At 38.0% G+C, this 20,144-nt stretch overlaps 1 protein-coding gene across 1 annotated transcript in view; it reads right to left on the bottom strand.

Moving 5' to 3' along the window:
- NUP210 (nucleoporin 210) overlaps positions 1 to 20,144 on the bottom strand; it is a 66,158-nt gene that overhangs the window by 22,116 nt on the left and 23,898 nt on the right. Inside the window, exons 11-21 of the mRNA XM_050904503.1 lie at positions 19,779 to 19,916; positions 16,514 to 16,669; positions 13,232 to 13,430; positions 11,787 to 11,932; positions 9,406 to 9,627; positions 7,925 to 8,098; positions 6,446 to 6,638; positions 6,023 to 6,129; positions 3,592 to 3,696; positions 3,352 to 3,453; positions 297 to 425 (exon numbers count right to left, since the gene is read on the bottom strand). Of these exons, the coding sequence (XP_050760460.1) occupies positions 297 to 425; positions 3,352 to 3,453; positions 3,592 to 3,696; positions 6,023 to 6,129; positions 6,446 to 6,638; positions 7,925 to 8,098; positions 9,406 to 9,627; positions 11,787 to 11,932; positions 13,232 to 13,430; positions 16,514 to 16,669; positions 19,779 to 19,916 (1,671 nt within the window). The remainder of the gene's footprint in view (positions 1 to 296; positions 426 to 3,351; positions 3,454 to 3,591; positions 3,697 to 6,022; positions 6,130 to 6,445; positions 6,639 to 7,924; positions 8,099 to 9,405; positions 9,628 to 11,786; positions 11,933 to 13,231; positions 13,431 to 16,513; positions 16,670 to 19,778; positions 19,917 to 20,144) is intronic.

Below are 20,144 nucleotides of genomic sequence, written 5' to 3' on the forward strand. Positions count from 1 at the left end.
AATTACGAATTAATATTGCCGTGTAAATGCAAAAGTTGAGATTGCTGCCGCACAGAACGCGAAGTAAGAGACACTTGATACTCTGAAAGACTTATAACCTAAAAGGATAAATTTGAGAGGGAGAAACAGAAACACAGGGAGATCAAACTATTTCTCTAAGGTCATACAGCTGCAGCAGAGGGCCCTAACCACTACATCGTATCATCTTGTACATGTCTCATTTTTATGGTCATGATCAGCACAAGCAATCAGGGCAATGTGCATCAGCTAATAATGCTGGTTTCAAAGGCACTAACCTTGTCAACAACTCGGACATACAGTTCCTGTATATCAGATACATAAATTTCAGCTTTAGCTGGTGCAGGGAAAGCCAAACACAAGTCATGAATCATTACAGTCACTGATCCTGGAAGCAGAGGATGCACCTGCAATGCCAAAAGAAAATTCTATTATAGCACTTCTTATTTGCATTTGTCTGTCATTCATAGGATAAAATTTATATCACTTTCAGGGCAGACGCAGTTGGATGCAGAAGTCTCCATGCCTTAGACACAGATAATTCCTCCACCAAAGTAAAAGTAAAGCTGTAAAATGTATGTAAAATGTATCATACTATTCAGCTAGTGCAAACGGCCTCTGGGCAGCAATTGAATTAACGTGTCTTAATCTAGAAGCAGTCTGGCATCCTGTTATTCTCCTCCTGCCATCAGAAGGACAAAAAAACCCACAACAAATCATTCAGAGCAATGAAACTTTTCTTAGTGGAGTGAAAAACAAAATGATAAGGGGAAAAAAAAAAAAAGATCAAGGACAGAGACTATGCTTATAAAGCATTGGTATTGCCTCCTACAAGATTCATACTTTACAGTTATTGCTTTCAATCTGAATGAATAGCCAAAATCTGGTGGTAGATCTTCCCAAGTAAGAGGATGATTGACAAATCAAGTATTTCTTTGATACAACTATTATTATTATTGTATTAATTTTTTATACAAGAACGTACACGTTACACTTCTCAGAATACAGCAAGAATCAAACGATGAAGAAAGACCTCTGCTCACAAATACAAGCCCTCAGAACTAGGCACCAACCCCAAAGTCATCTCCACACACTTTCTCAAGGCCATGCATCCACACCTTGCTCACATCATCTTTGCAGTTTTCCTGCAATTTGCCTGACCTTGCCCCACACCTCAGGGACGATCCCAACTATTCTCCTCACCTTCACAGGTACCTTTGCTTTGGTCAGAGACAGCGCAGATGTTTGGTGTCCTATTCTATGCACTCATCTGGCTTATGAAGATGAACTCTGAAACAAGGGGTGATGGACAGCCAGGCACTCCAGTTCAAAGGAATTTAATATAATTCATAGCATTACTTGGCAGCACTACAGGAGTTAGCAGTAAGAACAGTGGGAAGAGCTGACATTTTGTTCTTTGAGGGCACCACTCTTACTTTTGCCTCAAAATAGAAAGGAATATAAAGTTTTAATAAATGTCAGCTTTCAGAACAGCAGCAGTTCCCAAAGTGGGTGGCTAATACAGGTGTTGGGGGCATATATTAACACACAGCCATGGAAAGCAGAGAAGGGGATGTGGCCAGGAGGAGGCAGCCAGCATGACCATGGGGAGGAAGATGTAATGGAGCTCAGTTTGGGCTGGGAGACCAGAGAAAAGAAGCTCCCAGAGCAGGGGGCCGAAAGGGAAAGCAGGGCTACTACAACTTACGAAAATTGTTCCTGTCCTAGCTACCTCTTCTGTTCTCATCTCCTATTAGGTGTCCAGTGGCTCCCTAGCATACAGCGTATTTCACTGTTTACCACTATTCATTCCTCCCCCATGCTACCACCCACATCCAGAAGAGCTGCTGTGTCAAAAGAGAGTAAGAGGTATAGAATTTATCCTTGGCAGCCCCAGTAAAAAGTCTGAGAATCACTGCTTTAGATAATTTGATTTAGTTTCTCAGAATAGTTTACTGTCAAACCATCCTGTATCAACTTGGCTCCACTGATACCTGCCAAGGCATCAGCCTGGCACATCAGACTGGAACTCGCTCATTTTCTACACAGACCACTCTGCTGGCTTCCATAGAAAGAAAAATCCATAGGTGATACTGGGATTTAACTCAAACATAGCACACAGGACTAACAAACTTCTAAAATGTGGGGTTTTTTGGTTTTTTTTTCAAAATGGTTTTTAAATGTGTTAAAAAGTGGAGTTCTCTCTCCCTTAATCTGACAGGTAGTTAAAATAAATCTTTTTGTACTTCACAAAGCTTATCTTGCTGGCATTGTTCCACTACTTAAGTTCACTGCTCTATTCTGAAATTATCTTGTGTACATCAGTTAAAGCACTGCTAAACCCATGAGGGAGATCTGACGGAAAAACTATTAAGAGTTGAAACAGTGTACAATGTACAAAAATAAGCTCATCTCTTCTATTTTTTCCCCACCTCTGTGTCTAGCAGACTTGGTTGGAAAAATATTCCCACCTTACACTTTCAACAGTTTGAGACAATCAAAACGTTTCACCAATACTTTCCATATTCTCAACAATGAAAAAAAAAAATCCATCTTTATCATCATTATTTCACAACTTTATCAACGTTGTCTATTACAAGATGAATCTGTAAATTATAAAATTTGTAAAGGCTACTCTTTAAAACAACGCGTGTCACTTCCAATTCTTGTCTAATGAAAGCTACAATGCAAATACATAGTTTTATTGTCATTCACTGTAGAATGCGTCTCATATCCCGGGCCTGAAGTCAAGCATAACTGTAGTTTAGTTGCATCTTCTAGTGGAAAAGCGCATTAAAAACTTAATATGGAGATCAGAAGTCAACTCTCTAACAGATATTTATTCACAAAATCAGGATGAAATACTGTGATAGCAAAATATCCTGAAATAGCACTGGAAGAACAATTTGAAGGTTTCAGAAGTACTGGCCTACAACAAATATTCCACTATTATTCTAGAAACCAATTAATCTTTTGTATAACACTTCTGAATAATTCTGTCACATTATTTTTCATTTTGTGTTTATGAAATCAGGAACATTTTACTGCAAAATTGTAATGGGTAAAGAACAACTTGGTACTGGCTTTTATGTTGTACAGAGTATACATATGCATCACAACTGTACTGAAAAAATTTCCTATACCTGAAACTATACCTGAAATTGCTAGTGCAAAGATCCCCTGCCTGAAGCTTGACTGTGACAGGCAAACACATCCAAGATTCAGTTATTGCCTCTCTACCCACATGTACTGGAAAATGACCAATACTGATGAAACCGCAGAACGATGTTCGGATCGCCAAAAAGACATAAAATAACAAAATACTTCACTCACCAAAGCAATACCTTGAGTTTCCTCATGAGCCACTCTTACAACATTTGCAACACTGGTATTAATGAAAAAATATCCAGAACCTTCTTTGATGAAAAGTTCTGCCTGCAAAACCAGAAAAGCATCCAAAATTACATTGTCTCTTGTATTTGTACATGGCTAAAACTGGTATCCTTACGCATATCATATAACTTTTCGATGTTTTCCTCCCTGCAGTTAGAAAGTGGCAGAATAATTCCTTACCTGTATGTCAGGGTGATTGTAAATGGAGACATCAGTAGGGTTCACTTTTACATCTTCCACTAGTATCAGTTCAATAGTGGCAGACACTGGTAGAAGAGGTTCATACTGAAAGAAACAATTCTAGCTGTTACAGCAAACACTAAGAGTCAGAAAACAGTGCAAGTGTCTTATATATGCAGGGAAGGATGCTTAAAGCAGATGAACAAAGAGCCAGAGCTGGAGTTTAGGTTAATAGAATGTCCATAAGATCTAGCAATTGGCTCAGCTGCTAGCTCTCTTCTACAGGCAAGGTCACATACAGGACATGCTGTTGTATTCTGCATCTCTGACCAAGACAAAGAACAAAGGCCTACGCTTTAAAGATGTAGCGGGATCAGTTAACCAAGTCTGACATACACAGATAGAATATTAACTCAGAGACAAGTTATAAGTTCATACAAAATGATAAAGCATAGAGACAGAATGTTTTCTTCTACTTCAAGCTCATCTTTTTAGGATTCTTCCTAGCATTCTTCCTTAAATGTAAGTACATAAACACTGGACCAGATGCAAGTTTAATCATTCACTCATAACAACATTAGCTTAGAAAGGGAAAATGCTTTTTAGAGGAAGTTAGTATTATGTACCCATTTCACCTAATTAGTAGAATTATTTCCTTGATGTAGAAAGGATGTCATCTTTCCCTAATGACACAATAGGATGCTCCACTTAAACATGGAACAATCATCAAGACATCTTAAAATACCATCTATTAGATTTTTATTTGCATTTTTGTCTGTAAGAAAGTATAAGTATGGACAGGTTTGAAAGCAGAATGTAGCAGTCCATTTCTAATGTATTGGAAAAAAGCAGACAAATTACCTAATTCAAAGCAACAACACATGAGCCTGTGTAACTGCAGCAGAAGTGGTATCTACAACTACTCTTCAACTATCAAAAAGATTCCTCCCAAACTTAAACACAGAGACTAGAACTTAAGAGAACTCTGGTGCCATTTTATATGTACGTATCCCACACTGAAATACAACAAACTTCTCTGAACTCAAGGCAAAGTTTAGAGAATTTGCTTTTCTAATTATCTCTCAATGTAAGAAAGAATACTGAATACGGGTTTAATAAAGCAGAGCACAGTGAATTACAAAATGATTGCAGAACACCAAGTGTTCTTATTACAAATCGATCTTCTTAAGAGAAAAAAAGACACAGAACCAAATATCTTAGGTGGCAAAGTAACTGTGTCTCTAATCTAGTAATTTTGACAAAGTTATAGTCAAATTCTTCAGTGGAAATGCATCTACATCATGCTTCCCAACAAGAGCAGACTGGAAACCTCACTGAAAAGACAAGAACCAACTGGCAATACAGATCATCTTCCAAAGAAATTTACCATCCAGATGCCAAACCTTGGACATACTGACAGAAATCTGGGCCATAGGATATTTCACATTACTAGTGCCCATCTGTTACCTGCTTTGAATTAAAAATACTGTAACCTCTGGCTCCGTATTTTACTCTCTGTCTCAACTCTGTTTTCATGGTACATGATTCAGAACCGCATATAGTCAAACCCACTTAAATCTTGCTTAACAAAATTAAAAAGAATTTCAATTTAGCAAAGCAGGATATTTTAAGAGTTAGTTACTACGCGTGTCAGGTTGTTCCATAGGCTGAAACCTGCCTGTATATTCAGTTAAAAAAAAGTGACACAAACAGAAAATTGCTATCTGTTTACATCTGCCTTCTTTGTTCATCATCACTACTTTTTGCTGTTGTTCTTCCCTATGTTGAGTATCTACAAAGTAAACTATTTCAGGGAGTGGCTAATGACTTGTGAAATTAGAGCCTAGGCTTATGGCTGGCACTGTACAAATGAGTAGCCTCTCCCTTCTGTAAGACCAATGTGAGACCAAAGGAGAAAAAAAAAAAAAAAAAAAAGTATTAGTCAGAGCCCAGATTTTACATATGGTCCATATGAGGATATCAGCCAGCTTTTGCTTTGCTCACACAGAACCTTTCTACCCAGTTTTGCAGTGGAAATAATACATTTGCTTTCCCCAGTGACAGCTGCACTAACCACGTGGTTGCTTTAGTGAAGGTCAAGCAGCAGAGATTCACCAATTCATTAAAAAACCTAAATCGAAACAAAACCAACTGAAACAATTCTTTGTAATCCCCTTGCCCAGATGGTAAAAAAAAAAAAAAAAAAAAAAAAGAATTGGATATATTTGATATGAATAGCAGCATGTAGTGCAGAGGAAAGCAAGAAAAGCCATGAACATTATAAAAACATTGTGGTATGAATCTGTCTTCAGAATCGCTATGGAGCTACCTTATTTTTACATTACTATGCACCGAGGAAATAAATACATAGGTACACTATACATTAAGCATAATAGGAAAATGGCAACAAAAAAACCAGAGTTCTGAGTACCGGTAGTTTTACTTTAGCTGCCTTGAGATGGGATTGCTGGTATCCTGTTGCAGTTGCAGAGATGGCAGCTGTTCCAGACTCATGATGAACTAGAACAGTTTGTAAGCCTAGAATCAAATAAAAAGTCAAATAAATCTGATTATGGGGAAGAAAAAGATGAAATGTACACTGCTAATCTCTTCCATTATCATTCTAAACAGACAAGGATTTTCTCTCTCAAGACACATTCTAGGCATTGGGTTTGGTTTTGGTTTTTTTTTGTTGTTTTTTTTTAAATAGCGCACACTTAAAATGCATGTTGAGGATAAGCTGAAATATGACTGCAGATTACAGTAATTTCTTTAATCAAGCTCAGACATCACCAAATAGATTTAATCTTGACCTTCTTCAAATAATGAAATGCTCACTTAAACTAATCCGTACCGTGCATTTTCTTTTGACCGCTTCCATCTTCTTTCAGAGTCAGCTCCATTGGCATATCAGGCTCAATATTAGCTAAGGACATTTTTGTTGATTCCCAGATAACACTAAGAGAACTGAAGTTATCAAATTTACTGCCCTGTTGGTCATACGCAGCCAAATCCAATACTGGATTGCGATAATTTGAAACAGGAACCTGAAAAAGAATGAATACTTTGAACTGAACAGATGCAAGAGGATTTTTTAATCATTAAAAGAAAAAAATGTATGCAGAGTTCCATGAGATTTATTATAACACTCATTACACGAGTGATGTTCATTAAAATGAGCCATCAATGCAAAGTCATTAAGCTGTACTTTAACTGCAAGGGGTTTTTTGGGGGGTGGGAGGGTGGGGGTTGTTTTAGCCGGTGAATTCACCTTAAAACAAAAATCAAATCACACAGCTCAACTATGTTGTCTTTGGAATTCAAACAAATAATGAAAAATACTGTTATTTGTCAGAAGACACAGCTCAAAATTCTAGTGTTCATCTTGCGAAATGCATTAGTGATAGCAGTGTACTGATGTAGTCTGACACATAAAGGAGCTAGAAAAACAGGTGAACTCTGAAGTGACTTATAATACGCAAAAATCTCTTCTCATCTTGTTATTACATAGAAGTTACTTAAGATGATTCATCAACTCAATACACAATGTAGTTTTATGAAAGTAGGATGACTTTTATATTTGCCTGATAATATTAACGTGACAAAACAGAGTTTTTTACTGTTTTACTGAGTTGTTTACTCAGATGACAACATGTGACGGCACTCATTAGGATATAGAAGAAAGAGTTCTTTATGCTTGATAATCTACACATATGCATTGTCCATTTATTGTGACTCAGATTTGCAAAGCTGAATACATCTGATGTCACTGAACAATACTCACTGTATATGCTTACATAGGTACCTTCACGTCAGCAGCGTTTGTGCCTTTGCTAATAAGACACACGCAAGTGTACACTCACATAATAATATGTGTATGGTAACATATGTCTCTATGGAATAGTTAGATTAGAACTATTAGAAGTGGTACAGGGAAAAAGTACTTTCCTTAGAAACAGCTGCTGGAAACATTTCCCTCCCCTCTCTTTTTTTTTTTTTTTTTTTTTTAATAAAAAAGAAATTTCTCTCAACACAAGTCAGAAAGGCTTCCTCACAGCGACACTTTTGTGAGAAGCCACAATCCAAATGCTTTTACATATACTCCTGTTTTCTGGTAGGTCCCTTTATAAACCTGTTCGAATGATCACCGTAGGAAATTCACATGCAGACTGCTCTCTGCAGAAGTAGACAATGATAGTGTTGTGTGGCCCAAAACACCAGAGTTACTGCTACTCTTGCAGCAAGTCAGATGCCTTATTTTCTATGTGGAGGTCCAAACACTGATTTTTAAGTTATAAGAACACATTCTTTTCCTGTCCCTTCTCAGGCTTACCACTTGCTTGTTTTGTTGTAGCAAAGGGCAGGAGAGATCAAGCTGAGGACTTCCATAAACAGGAGTCAAAGTGAGTCGTGAAGGGACAGCACAGATGAACTTCACAACAGCAGGCTCAACCGCTGGAAATGGGTTGGTGATTGTGGGGTTGTTTCCAACTGTTAAGGCAATAATCTGTACAATTATGAAAACAGGCAAGTGAGGAAAGAGAAAAGGACTACTGGGTTCAGGCATATGCTATTTCACAGATCTCAGTTACACTCTGATGTCAGAATGAACAAGCAAAAATACGATTCTTGGGGATTTACAGCACCATTAAGACACAGGAAGATGTAAAAGGAGGTGCATATTTCAAGACCAGTTCTACACCATTATCAAAGTACTATTCTTGGGAACTTTTCCTAGGTATTCATGTTTATTGCTATCAAACTTGATTCAAACAACAAATCTTTTGTAACTTAAAAAGCTAACAGGCAGGTGTTTTTCTTGCAGAGTGAGAACAGAACAGCCCAAACCCAATATTTATAGTCACTTCAGTGTGTTTAAAAAACATCTTATGTTTTATTTTACATTCCTTTTTTAGCCTTCAACAAAACAAAGTGCATATAAACACAGAGAAGGCTATCCCAGCAGCCTGAGGTAGCTCCTGTTACCTGCCTTATCCACTCATGCACTGATGCTAGCCAGAGCCATGCAGATGTGATCTGTTCTGGACAACACTGAGGACAGACAGCCAATGTATGCACAGTCATAGACAACAACAACAACAAAGTTTTTCCTTTCTGAATTTGCACTTACAGAAATAGCTACACTTTGTACAGTGTCCACTGAGGAAATCAGTTAAACAATTTGGCAGCCACACCAAAATGCTTAGGCCTTGCAGAATTACAGGAGAAAAACATTAAATCAAAGCTAAATGCTTTATAGACTGGCCAGGGTGAGTAAAGCAGGATAAATCACTTCTGCATGTTGCAGAAAACAAGACCAGGCGGAAAATGACTACAGCCACTATCACAAAGACTGCACAAATATCAGAGCAGTAAATTCATATGGCTGTCATTTGTCTGAATAAACAGAATTACACTGGAAGGTAACTTGGTTAAGAGAAGGAGGTCAGACAGAAGAGTCAGTTTACTGCAGTAACCTTCTGCTATGATCCTATTTATGCAAACTGAAGCTGCACTTACTAGGATCTGTTTAACGCATTCTACAACATAAGGCTTCTGTGACTTGGCTTTATACTGCAATAAATGCATCATAAACCACTTTATAATACAATGTTACGAAATGCTTACTCTAAAACCTGTACCAGCATCACAATGCATAAACAATATACTTACCCAAGTTTTTTACTGGCTGGTTATAAAAACTACTTGTTATATAAAGAGGTATATGGTATCATAAATCTGTCTGAAGCCTGTTCTCAGTTGCCTTAGCTCAGTGTTTGATGGAGGGCAATACAAATACCTTCTGGCACTTACTTGCTCTCCCAGGCTTTTGCAAGACACTCTAACCCAATGCTGGATATTATTTCGAGATGTAGGAGGTCCAAATAAAGACAGACCAATACTTTCTGCATCCTCAGCGGTGATGTTCCTGAAGAACTTTGAAGGTTCTTGTACCCATGGTCTAGGTCCTCCTTCAAATAACATATCTTTAGAGGAACCCAAAGTCACTAAAGCAACAGACGGAGGATCAATAGTCTGTAATGAATTAATGACAAATTAATGATTCTATTTACACACAGTTTGGTTGTATTTTGCAAAAGAAAATTCCTTCTTAATGGAAGAGCTGTCTTTGTTACTTTGATTAGGCTACAATTTTTCCCACACAGTGGTTTGTAAGCATGGTTATTTAAGAACAGAGTTGTACCAAAATAATTAGCATCACGTACAAGAATTCTGTCCAGTTGGATTATATTCAATGGAACCCACGGATCCATTGAAAGAAAAGAAAAGTTTTAACTACATTCTAATCACATCTCTTTCATGAAGAATTACAGCAAAAGACTCTTAATATACTCTTCTGAGCACTTTCAGAGAGATAGTATTCTACTACATTTCTTAAATAGACAGTACTTCAAACGAATGAAATAATGTCAAATTTTACTTTCACTTGACAGTGCTCTCTGCAGCACAGGTCTGTACATGTAATTATTCTCCTACTTAAGTTTTACTTCAAACCTCTACAACAAATTCTACATTGACGTGCGTCAGTGGGACATCCTGTGCTGTTTATCATCACAGAAATTAACCTGACATTTTAATACACAATAACCATTTGTAGTGTGTGTTCCACATCATCATATTACTTGGATGTTTAGTAAGAAAGAAATAGCAGCTAACATAAAGGATGGTTCAATTCTTTCCATAGGTGCATTTTGGTCGGAAGAAAGAGAAGGCAAGGGCTGGCATAAATATTTCTCTTTCCTCCCATTTACTCCCTGGTTATATTTGTACTATAAAGGTAAAAACCCATTGGAAAACTATGAGATTTAGTCTCAAGTGTCTGCCTGTCTTTTGACTCCCGTTTATCTTTCTCCCACTTTTTAAGTTATAATTATTATTTTTTTTTAAAATAGATATCTGACAGAAAAATGCTGCCTTCCATTTCTGGGCATCAAAAATATTTCATTCTACAGAAAGGAGGGAAAAGAATGTGGAAATCACTGTTCTACACTTCAAAGAAAAAGAAGTTCTTCACTGAGATATCTAAGCACAGATTATTTTTTTAAGTGCACTTAATCTACCCTCCTTGTTACCATGTATTGGCTCTGTTAAGTACCCTAGAATCATTTAGCTTTATAGATGAAAAGCAGTGTTACAACACCTCAAGGGACTTTGCTAATAAATGTGAATGATACCATACATATGAAAAAATCCTAATTAAAGGGACTATGCCTCTCTCTCACATTGCTGCCAATAATAGAAAGTTTACACACTCTGCTTAGGATGTCTCAGCATCTTCAAATAATTATACTCAGCTATATAAGATATTTGACAGAAAAGAATATTTAAAAAGTAAAATCATCATTACAGTCACAAGTTTATAGGATTCGCACAAACTTTTGTTCCAGATTTGGGAGAAAAAAAGCTATGGTCAAATGTATTAGACTTCAGCTTTGCAGATTCAGTGCTAGGTCTCTGTTCTTCCTGTTTTCTTTAGTGAACTGTCCAACAGCGAAATATGTTTCTCCCATTTGTAGGGAAAAAGCCAGCTTTGCCTTCTTGCAAAAATCAGTTCATATACTATGAAAGTAGAAATCGTAAGCTAGGCCTACTTCCATTTGCCATTATGGACACAGAATTGTGACTGCCCCCTTATGACCTTAAGCCAATTGTTAATCAGTTACAATGGACAGTCAAGAAACAAACAATTTGAGTCTCACATAATTTTCAACCCATCTAGAGTCTGCTGAAAAGCAATTTACTAATTCAGGTGTGCTGTGCAAAACAAGATATACATCCTCACTCGGACGAGGGTTGACTCCTATCACTGTCCTGCATATTTCTTCAGATGACAGCAATTGTCACTCTTTTGCCAAAAGTCTGAAAAATGGGCAAGGATATCAAATTCACTTTCCACTTCAGAAGTTGCAACAATCTGTTAGTTCGCTATCGCACTACTCACTCCTCTATAGTTGGCTTGCAATGTCCATGTAGACAAACTCTGCTATATATATGCTCCACAGAGAAAGGGTTAAAACACGATTCCCCAAACAGTCCGTAAAATTATTCCTGTGAATTAACCACCCATCTCATTTTTTTTTGAACATACTCACTACATAATATCAACTTGCTATTTGTCATTTAAAGGCATTTTAAGTGATAGATTGCTTTAGGAACAGCGAAAACAGACTTACTTTTAATGGTAGATAAGCAGCAATGGTGATGCTAGCACTGAGGTGGACATGACCATGGGTGTAACTAACAACAAGTGCTGTGTATCCTTGAGTTTCAGCTTTCACTCTGACTCCACTACAAAAATCAGCAGTTGGCTTAAGCCTTCCTGTCAGATAAATTAAAAATATATAAATACATATTTGGAGAGAAATGCCCAGGCATTTTAATGCAAGTTCAACGTGGCTTTCCTCGACAAAAGCATTTCCACCAGAAGTAAGTAGAGATGTGTTCTCCAACCAAATGGGTAAAAATGTTCACTATTGTCTTTCATCTTAAACCCAACACTTACCGAAGTATCCACGTCTCACAAACTTCTTTATTTTCACAGTCTGAAACAGGACATGAGTCTTTACTCTGGTACAAACTAATATAACTTCTATCTCTTACTGAGTATTTTCATCTTGCTGTTCTAAAATGAAACTGGCTTGTAATTAAGCACAAATAAGTCACACTGCTTAGACAAGCTTTCCTGCACAGAACAACTTGAACTGTAGGCAATACATCATTTCTCTAGCTGAAGGTAAGGTATTTTCACGAAATTTCTCTGCTTACCTAGAGGACATTTTGGGGTTTGGGAGGGGTCTATTTTTTCTTTTTTTGAAACAAACAGTACAACTGCATATTACATAGTGACATTTAAAATAGCTGCCTCTCAGGCAAACAGATGGTACAATGCAGGCTGGTTTTACTGGCTCAATAGCACAGGAAAGAGCTTCCATACAAGAGACACTTGGAAAAAATTAATGGTACATCTGAATAACATACTGAGTTCAGCAGACACAAGAACAAGCACGTTGCTCAGTGTCCACTTAAGCCCAGCAACATTAATGGCAATCTTTAAAAATAACACGCATACTCCATACTCTTAATAAACCTGACAAGAGGCATTTCTTAAAGCAATGAGCTTAACAATGACAGAGCTTTGGTAAAATCTAAGCAGCTGATTGTCTTAGTTCTTTGTGAGCGAACAATGAACAGTGTCTTTATAGAACTGAAAGTACTGCTGGACAATTCGGGCAAAGCAGTAATTAATCTTAGTGTTCTTGTAAGTCTCCCAATGCTACCTCAAAACACAATATACATGGACCCCTCTTATCAGAAAACCCATCAGCTTTGTTACAGAAGCATGTTAAAAGTAGAAAGACATATGGGAGACTACACATTATCCAATAAAATAATTGCCAAAACGCTTTCAGAGTCCCCCAAAACATCAAAAACATCAAAGGGAAGCTCTGCATAAAAAAGTAAGTACATCCACAAAATAAAACTACTCTGATCCCCACCTCTGAAGTTAAGCACCTCTGTGGGAATACTGTACAAAGCAAACGAAACATTGATTTAAAGGAGATGTGTGACTTAGTAACATCTTAATTTAACTTTCAAAACAGGGAGGGGGTCAGATCACCTTGAAGTGGCCTGAACACACCACGGTTTTCTACTTCCACAACTAGATCAAAGTGTGAGCAGTCGCTCAGTGGCACTGTCTCGCCCGTTTCAACATTTGTTAGGCCATTAATCCTTAGGGGCAGCTCCAATATTTGGCCAACACGTGCTTCAACTTGACATGGTGTGAACTCCATCCCACTAGGTTCAGTTACGTACACCTGAAGGAGGAAAGAAACACAGGACAGATGTATGAACACAACCCCACAAAAAGGTACCGGAAAAAAAAAAAAAAAAAAAAGACAGACTTCAATACGCTCTCCTTATTTTAATTAGCCCTCTCGTATACTTCTCCCAGCTGCTGACTTCCCTCTGATGGCTGGAAACAATTCTTCTCAGATTCAGCATTGTTTTTGTGTTCACCTGCCACAGAAAGGTATCAGAAAGGGCCAGGAAAAGCTTGCTACTATTTTAGTGCTCTTTTCCCATAACAGTCCAAGTTCACATTAGCTTGGTGATCCTTTTACTGCTACTTCTGTAATTCTCTGTTCTGCTTTGTTGATTTTCAAGTGTGGACTAAGTTGCGTGATATCTCCAGGAGGTACTATCACTAACTGGGACAGATTTAGTATGCAACCTTGACTTTCACAGCGCAAATATTTGAGCTAGACCTGACATAGTTAGCAAGGGTCCCCAGCGTCCATCACTCACAGCAGCGGGTATGTAGAAGTTAAGGGAACTAATGATCCAAATATCTCCTCAATGGCTTTTCTTTCTTGCATTTCTGTTGGCAAAACATTTTTAAAGGTGTCCAGGGCTCAAAATTTCACCACAGTAATATGTCAGAAATCTAAAATAAGTGAACAAATATCTACTGCCTAATCTAACAACCTTCTGCTTCAACAAGTAATCTTTATGTGAGAGATACTTTTGAAATCAAAAGGATTACTTTCAGAAATAAGACCAGCAGAAATAGACCTTCCGTGCCATTATAGCTGGTATGTTGATGAAAAAGCCTTAATTGTATTATTTGTTATTCTGATGTGCTACTTTTTACATTAATGTTAAAGAATCCACCACAGACTACATCTTTTGTAACAATCGCTATGATCAAAGCTTTTCATTTGCAATATCTTAACTTCCTAACCATCTGCAAATGGCTTCAGGATAGAATATTGAACCATATGGTACAGAGTTAAAACCGTAATCCGTGTGGAACATACTTAACTATTCCTAAAACTTGCTCACTGAGGTCAGTAAATAGAGCTCTTCAGAGTTATTCTATGAAGAATGCAATTGCTAACACAAGAACAAAGGCATTCAAAAATAACCCATTCAGATTGTGCAATACACTGCTCTGAAAGCTCACATGGAGAGAAGTATTTTTTCTGTCTTCAGGCTTTGACTTATGTTTGAGGATAAGAAGTTTTAACTGAAAAATCTTCATTCCTGTATCTCCTGCCGGTAACTGTCGCACTGCTAAAAAGCAGCATCCTGGGTTGTCCAGAGAATAATTTCAGAGCAAGTCTGTAAACTAAATTCTGCACAAATTTTAATTTGTGTCATTATTTTAAGCATTTAAGTCATTATTTTAAGCATGAAGTTTAGTACCTCTCAAATCCATTTTGTAGAATTGACGTAAGTAATCTGAGCACAAAACCCAAGCTAATTTGCCCCTCAAAAAACCCAGCATTAGTAGATGCAGCTGTTCCAAGTAAAATTTGGTTAGAAATCTTTCCCAAAACACACATACTAAAAAAAAAAAAAAGGGGGGGGGGGGGGGGAGAAAAAAAAAAAGAGAGGAAAGATATCTGCTTACATAGCTCTCTCTTCATTATGGGACGGACTTGGCAGTCTTGACCAAACATATTTTTTAACACTTTTGTCAAAAGGGACTTTGGCGCAACAGAAGTGCAGTACAACAATTACAGCAGTGCTGCACATGGGAATACTTAAAAATTATGAGGTATTTTGTATAGCTAATGTATGTATATTTGATGCAATCAGCTTGTTCCTCACCAGTTGCTAAATTACAGGCATGTATCCTGGAAGGAAGGTGCACTGCCCCAGGGCTTGCAAGACGTGCTTCCTAAATCAACTTCTATGCTCCCTCAGAAACAAAGACCATCACCTTTATAAAGCCTTAGCCAGATGGAGGTTGTTTGCCAGCCTCAATAGCATCCGCTTGGCATAAACAAACCTATTGCATTTATGACCGTGCAGTTAGACCAACACAGTCTCTGGATCCCAGATTAGTCACATGTGCTCAGTACACTATCGCTTAGTTTTTCTGAGGTCAGGAGCAAGTTTCCTCTTCTGTCAGGTTTCCATTCCAATGCTTAGCTCTTTGCAAAAGGCACAGAGTTAAAGCATAGATTAAAATGCCTGAATTTGTGAAGGTAGAGGAGTAGTACTACTTCACAGTAGCAAATATACACCACAGTAGTACTTACTTTTAGTTTCTATTCTACCCTGTTACAGGTCTGGCAGTTCTTAACAGCTTGACAGAGAGAATAAGCACTGACACAGTTTCATTAAGGAAAATTGTGTCCAAAGGACATGAGGAGATATTTCGAAATCAATAACATTCTAGAGAAAAATACTTAAGATTGTAGATCTATAGTGTTAACCAGAGCAGTTTCTTCACGCGTGTTTGCACACTCTTTCCTGTGGGGCAATTACATATACTGTTCCTGTATTGTCTTCACTCCATACCACACACTGATCACCCTGACCAAATCCTAAGGACAGGGTATGATTTGCACAGAGACCACAAAATCCCTCTTGGGAGGTATATTTTTCATTCCCATTTTCTCCTAATTTTCCTAAAAGATTATTTTTTCTTGGCCAGCTTTGGTATCTAGATTCATTATGTGGCACTGTATTCATTTCAGCCACTTCTCCAGGTAGGAACTTCCTTGCGCATCTTGATGGTATCTGTCATCCTTTTATATCGAGGGAAAACATCCACCTCTTACCCAGTAGAATGCATTTTTAGTTTGACTTGTCTGCTTAGATGGCTAGGCCAGTAGTAAATTACTTCTTGTACTCAAAACTTTCAACAAGGAAAAAGACTTGCCAAGGAAATCAGGAAGGGGCAAAAATGGGAGTAAAGTTAATGCAGTGGAGAGAGCATGAATCCCCAGAAGCACGAACTCTGAAACTGATCACTTAACCTGCCACAGGGCAGGCAGGGAAACCTCTCGGGAACATTTTGGAAAGGGGAATGCCTATGGCATTCTCAGTTTCTTCACTGTTTCCAAAAGCCATATTCAAGAGTGACCAGGGAAAATAAGAGTTTTACCTTCATTTCTCCATAATGCAACGGATTCTGAACATCAATTGCCTGAATGACACTGACGCCAATATCACTTCCAGTTGTCATTACTCCTTTGACTGTCACTGTAGCAACTGCCTGGTTAGAATAGGACCAGCTGAAATTTCCACTTCCACCATGAGCCTAGAATACAGAGAGAAAAATCTTTCAAATATTTTATAAAGTATATGGTTCTCACGTTTCTTAGCTGTCAAGCCTTGGAATATCTTCCATGAAATCCAGGGACGCACTGAGCAACGACAATGCTATTACTGAGGAAATACAAATAAACACCTCACAACCTTCAAATAAGCAAGGTGAAGTATGAGATGAGACGATTACTACCCTTCATTAATTTTCATTTCAGCTTTCTTCATGCACATATCCTATGTGCTCACCAGTGCTGCTAACCCCAATCTCCCTCTCCTGGCCGCAGAAGTCTGATGCTCACCACTCCCAGTGATTGATAGTGCTGAGAGTCAGCAGAGCATTTCACAAATCGGCACACCTGAGGCCCGGCATGTGGGATTATCGTACTTCTGAAAACTCCCACTGTTTCTCTGTTGCTGACAGCCAAAGTGCTGATTTTGGGTCTCAGAGCTGCTAACCTGACACTCCATACCTACTAGCTTCTTTCAATGGGAATTGTTAAGGGAACTAAAGGGAAGAGAAAAGAAGGTGGGAGGCAGGGAGGGAATAAGGCAGGAGGGGAAAAAAAAAAAGAAAAAAAAGTCACTCTCTTCTTGGCATTACTTCTTTATTTTTATGCTGAAAATCAGCATGTCTACCTGCAGCCATTCAACAAACGTGCTGCTCCAGCAACTGATCAGTCATGGAATGAGCGATAGGCACATATGGAAACTGCCCACTCTTGCCACAAGCACTGCGAGGGTCTGCGAAACATACAGGCTACACTCCCACAATGGCTTTTCAAAGAAGCAGTCAGTAACTGCCAAACTTATAAGCTCAGGTTTATCATGCAGATTCCCATAAAAAACCCCAAACCAACAAAAAAGAAAAACCCACCCTTTTCCTAGAGCTCCCAGCTCTTGAAGTGTTGTTTCATGATTAGAAGAGCTTAAGTGAGTGGAATTATTCTACAGAAGAGTAAGAACTAGTTACTTGGTATTATGGTCTACATCAATAGAGACAAATTATTATACCCACTGTATGAGCACTTGGCAGCCAGAATGTAAAAGTTCAGAATGTTTTGTAAAGATATTTTCATTTAAAACAGGGAAATGAGCAGAAAACATAAAACAGAAATACCCAATTCCTAATAATTCTCTGGAGTCACATCTCGTTGCCATACAAACCAGGTGCGTTACTATATTTTTCTCTCTAGCAGTCAGTTTGCACTGAAGAAAGAAAGGGTAAACCAGCTTCTATTTCAGTCTAATCATTATCCATAGCCTGTTAGCTGAACTCCACTCCACAAACCGTTACTAGCGAGTGACGCCCTCGCTAGAAAAAAAAAAAAAAAAAAAATAACCTCCATGTACTTAACTTCACAAAAATGGCACTTCACTTCTCTAATGCATGAAAGGAAGAAAGGATACGCTAATGCATGAAAGGAAGAAATGATACACTCTTGTTTCGTTTTTTTTTTTCCCTTTTTTACTTGCAACAGAAGCCATCTTATTAGCACAAATATGAACAAAGCAACCAACAAAAAAACAGACAGCTGACAAAGTAAAACCTAAAAGTCATTCTGATACCATCTGGAAGGAGTTACTTCAGCTATAAACAGAATTTGGCTAGATCCAAAAATCCCTTTCAACTTATTTTCAGAAAAAAGTCTATTCACCAATTTAAAATAGCGTGACTCAAAAACTACCGAGTAGGAGGCAAACACTACAAGCAGGAACAACAGTCAAGCTGTGTGCTATTGTAAACAACCACTAGTATTGTTGAATGGCCAGATTGGGAAAATGTTCGCAGTTTCAGTAAATGCAAACTAATTTAAATATTGGGAGAAAAGAAGTTTTTCTGGTTTTAATGAAAAAAAAAAAATCACAGTAAAGTAAGAATACTGATGCAATTATTGGAGTAACACGAAGGAATGTTCTCTAGTGAGATATCTGATGACAGATGCAAGATAAGGTGAGATAAGAATAGAACTGTAAAAGAGGTGGGAAACAGAAAACCACATTTACTTTCCCTTACTGGGAAAACTCTAGCAGAAATTATGATGAAGTACTGAAAATGCATATTTGTACTAAGAATTCTTACTACACTCTGCTGGTGTGGTTGGGTATAACATGAACTAAAGCAAATGCTAATCCCACAGAAATTAAAAGTACAGATGACAGTACTAAACTCAATGGCGTTAACTTCAGATTTACACTAGAAAATGCAATTTTATCCCTATGAGATTGATTTGTTTACTTCAGACACCATGTGTCCCGCTGCCTCTTTTTGTATGCTGTTTACCTGAAGACAGACCCAAAACTCAGCACTACTTCATGCTAAAAGGGAGAGGTAGGAACTGTGCATGAAACACTTGAGTGCAGGACCTGGGTATCATTGAGTGCAGGATCTGGGTATCATTGTACTGGGGTGAGAGCTGGGCTGGGGAAGCACAATGCTCTTTTCTCCAGTTAGACTATACTCTGGATACTGGAAGACAAGTCATTTGCTTCATGAAGTGTATGGAAGGATTGGCAGCATGGGAGCAAAGACACACATAAGAAACGTAAGAAAAAAGTCCCTTTAAGAAGGGCATACTGTAAAACGAAACTGTGGCCTTTGCCTCCCTGTAACTTTTTATTAGAAGCATGAGATGTGGGGGGAGTGAAGGACACTGATGTCAAAGGTTGATAGGGTGCTGCTCACTGATCTTGTCATGCCCTTTTTGCAGTCACCTCACGCTCCGATTCATACTCCCATACTTCCATCCCTTTATAGTAAATCACAGCCTCAAATTATTACTATTAAGCTTTGTACCTAGGATGTTTTCTGTAATTTCAAACCACTCTGTGCATATGTGTGTGGTGCATGCGTGAGGGAGAGAGGAATTGAATGAAAGACAAGAACTAAAAGTCGGTGTGGTTTTTATGTTTGTTGGTTTTTTTGCATGGTTTTCCTAACTACACTTTAATTCCTGCAACTAACATCCAACAAAATTCCTCCAAATAAAGTTTGGATATCACTGTGCCTGAAGTATCCAAAGTCAACTCCATGTAAGTGGTTACAGGCCTTACTGTGCCTGCTTGAGCAATACTTCCTGCATTTAGATAGTTCTTTGGCATACCTGTATGGTGTACTGGTAGACTCCTGCTTTCGGCTGCCAAGGAAACGTCAAAATGCTGGGTGAAAGAACTATGGGAACATATATTTCAACATCTTGCTGGTTTCTCACTGGAACTGGTAATGTATGAACACCTCCATCCTACAAAAAGCAACAGCACAGTATTATAAGTGACACCATAGTACTTCATAGGAATAATGTTTAGTCTTTATATATAGACAAGTTGTGGAAAACAGAGAGAAAGGAAAGCAACTATTTAGGGTCACTTATGAACAGTGTTACTCGTGAGCTCATCGCAGCAAAGTGTGCTACTGTATTAAATGAGTAATATTACTATGGAGATACAGGTGCCCACATTAATTTAAAAGG

The sequence above is a fragment of the Gymnogyps californianus genome, chromosome 13, assembly GCF_018139145.2.
Source record: "Gymnogyps californianus isolate 813 chromosome 13, ASM1813914v2, whole genome shotgun sequence".
In the NCBI taxonomy this organism is placed as follows: domain Eukaryota; kingdom Metazoa; phylum Chordata; class Aves; order Accipitriformes; family Cathartidae; genus Gymnogyps; species Gymnogyps californianus.